Raw genomic sequence first — 832 nt, forward strand, 5'->3', positions numbered from 1 at the left:
TGGGGGGGACAGCGGGGGGTCAGCGGGGGGACAGCGGGGACACCTCGGGGACAGCGTGGGGACACCTCGGGGACAGCGTGGGGACACTGTGGGGACACCTCGGGGACAGTGTGGGAGAGTTGGGGACTCACTGGGGACACTCTGGGGACATTTTGGGGACACTCTGGGGACACTCTGGGGACACTCTGGGGACAGCTGTGGACATTTTGGGGACACTCTGGGATGGTTGGGGACACTCTGGGGACACCCTGGGACAGCGGGGACACTGTGGGGACACCTTGGAGACACTGTGGGAGAGTTGGGGACTCACTGGGGACACTCTGGGGACATTTTGGGGACACTCTGGGGACACTCTGGGGACACTCTGGGGACAGCTGTGGACATTTTGGGGACACTCTGGGATGGTTGGGGACACTCTGGGGACACCCTGGGACAGTTGGGGACACCATGGGCACATGTTGGGGAACACCTCAGGGACACCATGGGGAGACCGTGGGACAGCTGGGAACACTTCGGAGACACTTTGGGGGCAGTTTGGGGGCACCCTGGGACAGATGGGGATACAGTGGGGACAACTGGGGACACTGGGGACCCTCAGTGCCACCCCCCACCACCTCAGAGACCCTCAGTGTCACCCCCCCGTGCCCTGGGGACCCCCCCGTGCCACTGACTCGCTCAGGGCCTGCGGGTCCTTCTGCATCTGCTCCAGGATGAGCCGCATGGCCGGGTCGCCCATGATCTGCTGCACCTCGGGGTCGGCCAGGGCGCGGCGCCGCAGCTCCTCGGGGGGCTCGGAGCGCTGCTGCTGCCCCCGCACGCAGCGCCGCAGCCC

General features: G+C 66.5%; 1 protein-coding gene across 1 annotated transcript in view; it reads right to left on the minus strand.

Moving 5' to 3' along the window:
• Nucleotides 1-671: 671 nt before the first annotated feature.
• The window catches only part of STIP1 (stress induced phosphoprotein 1), a gene marked incomplete at both ends in the record, with an annotated part of 2,435 nt that continues 2,274 nt past the window's right edge, over nucleotides 672-832 (minus strand). The window contains one exon of the mRNA XM_014311672.1: nucleotides 672-832. Within this exon, the coding sequence (XP_014167147.1) occupies nucleotides 672-832 (161 nt within the window).

This window comes from Geospiza fortis, unplaced genomic scaffold (genome assembly GCF_000277835.1).
Source record: "Geospiza fortis unplaced genomic scaffold, GeoFor_1.0 scaffold7025, whole genome shotgun sequence".
In the NCBI taxonomy this organism is placed as follows: domain Eukaryota; kingdom Metazoa; phylum Chordata; class Aves; order Passeriformes; family Thraupidae; genus Geospiza; species Geospiza fortis.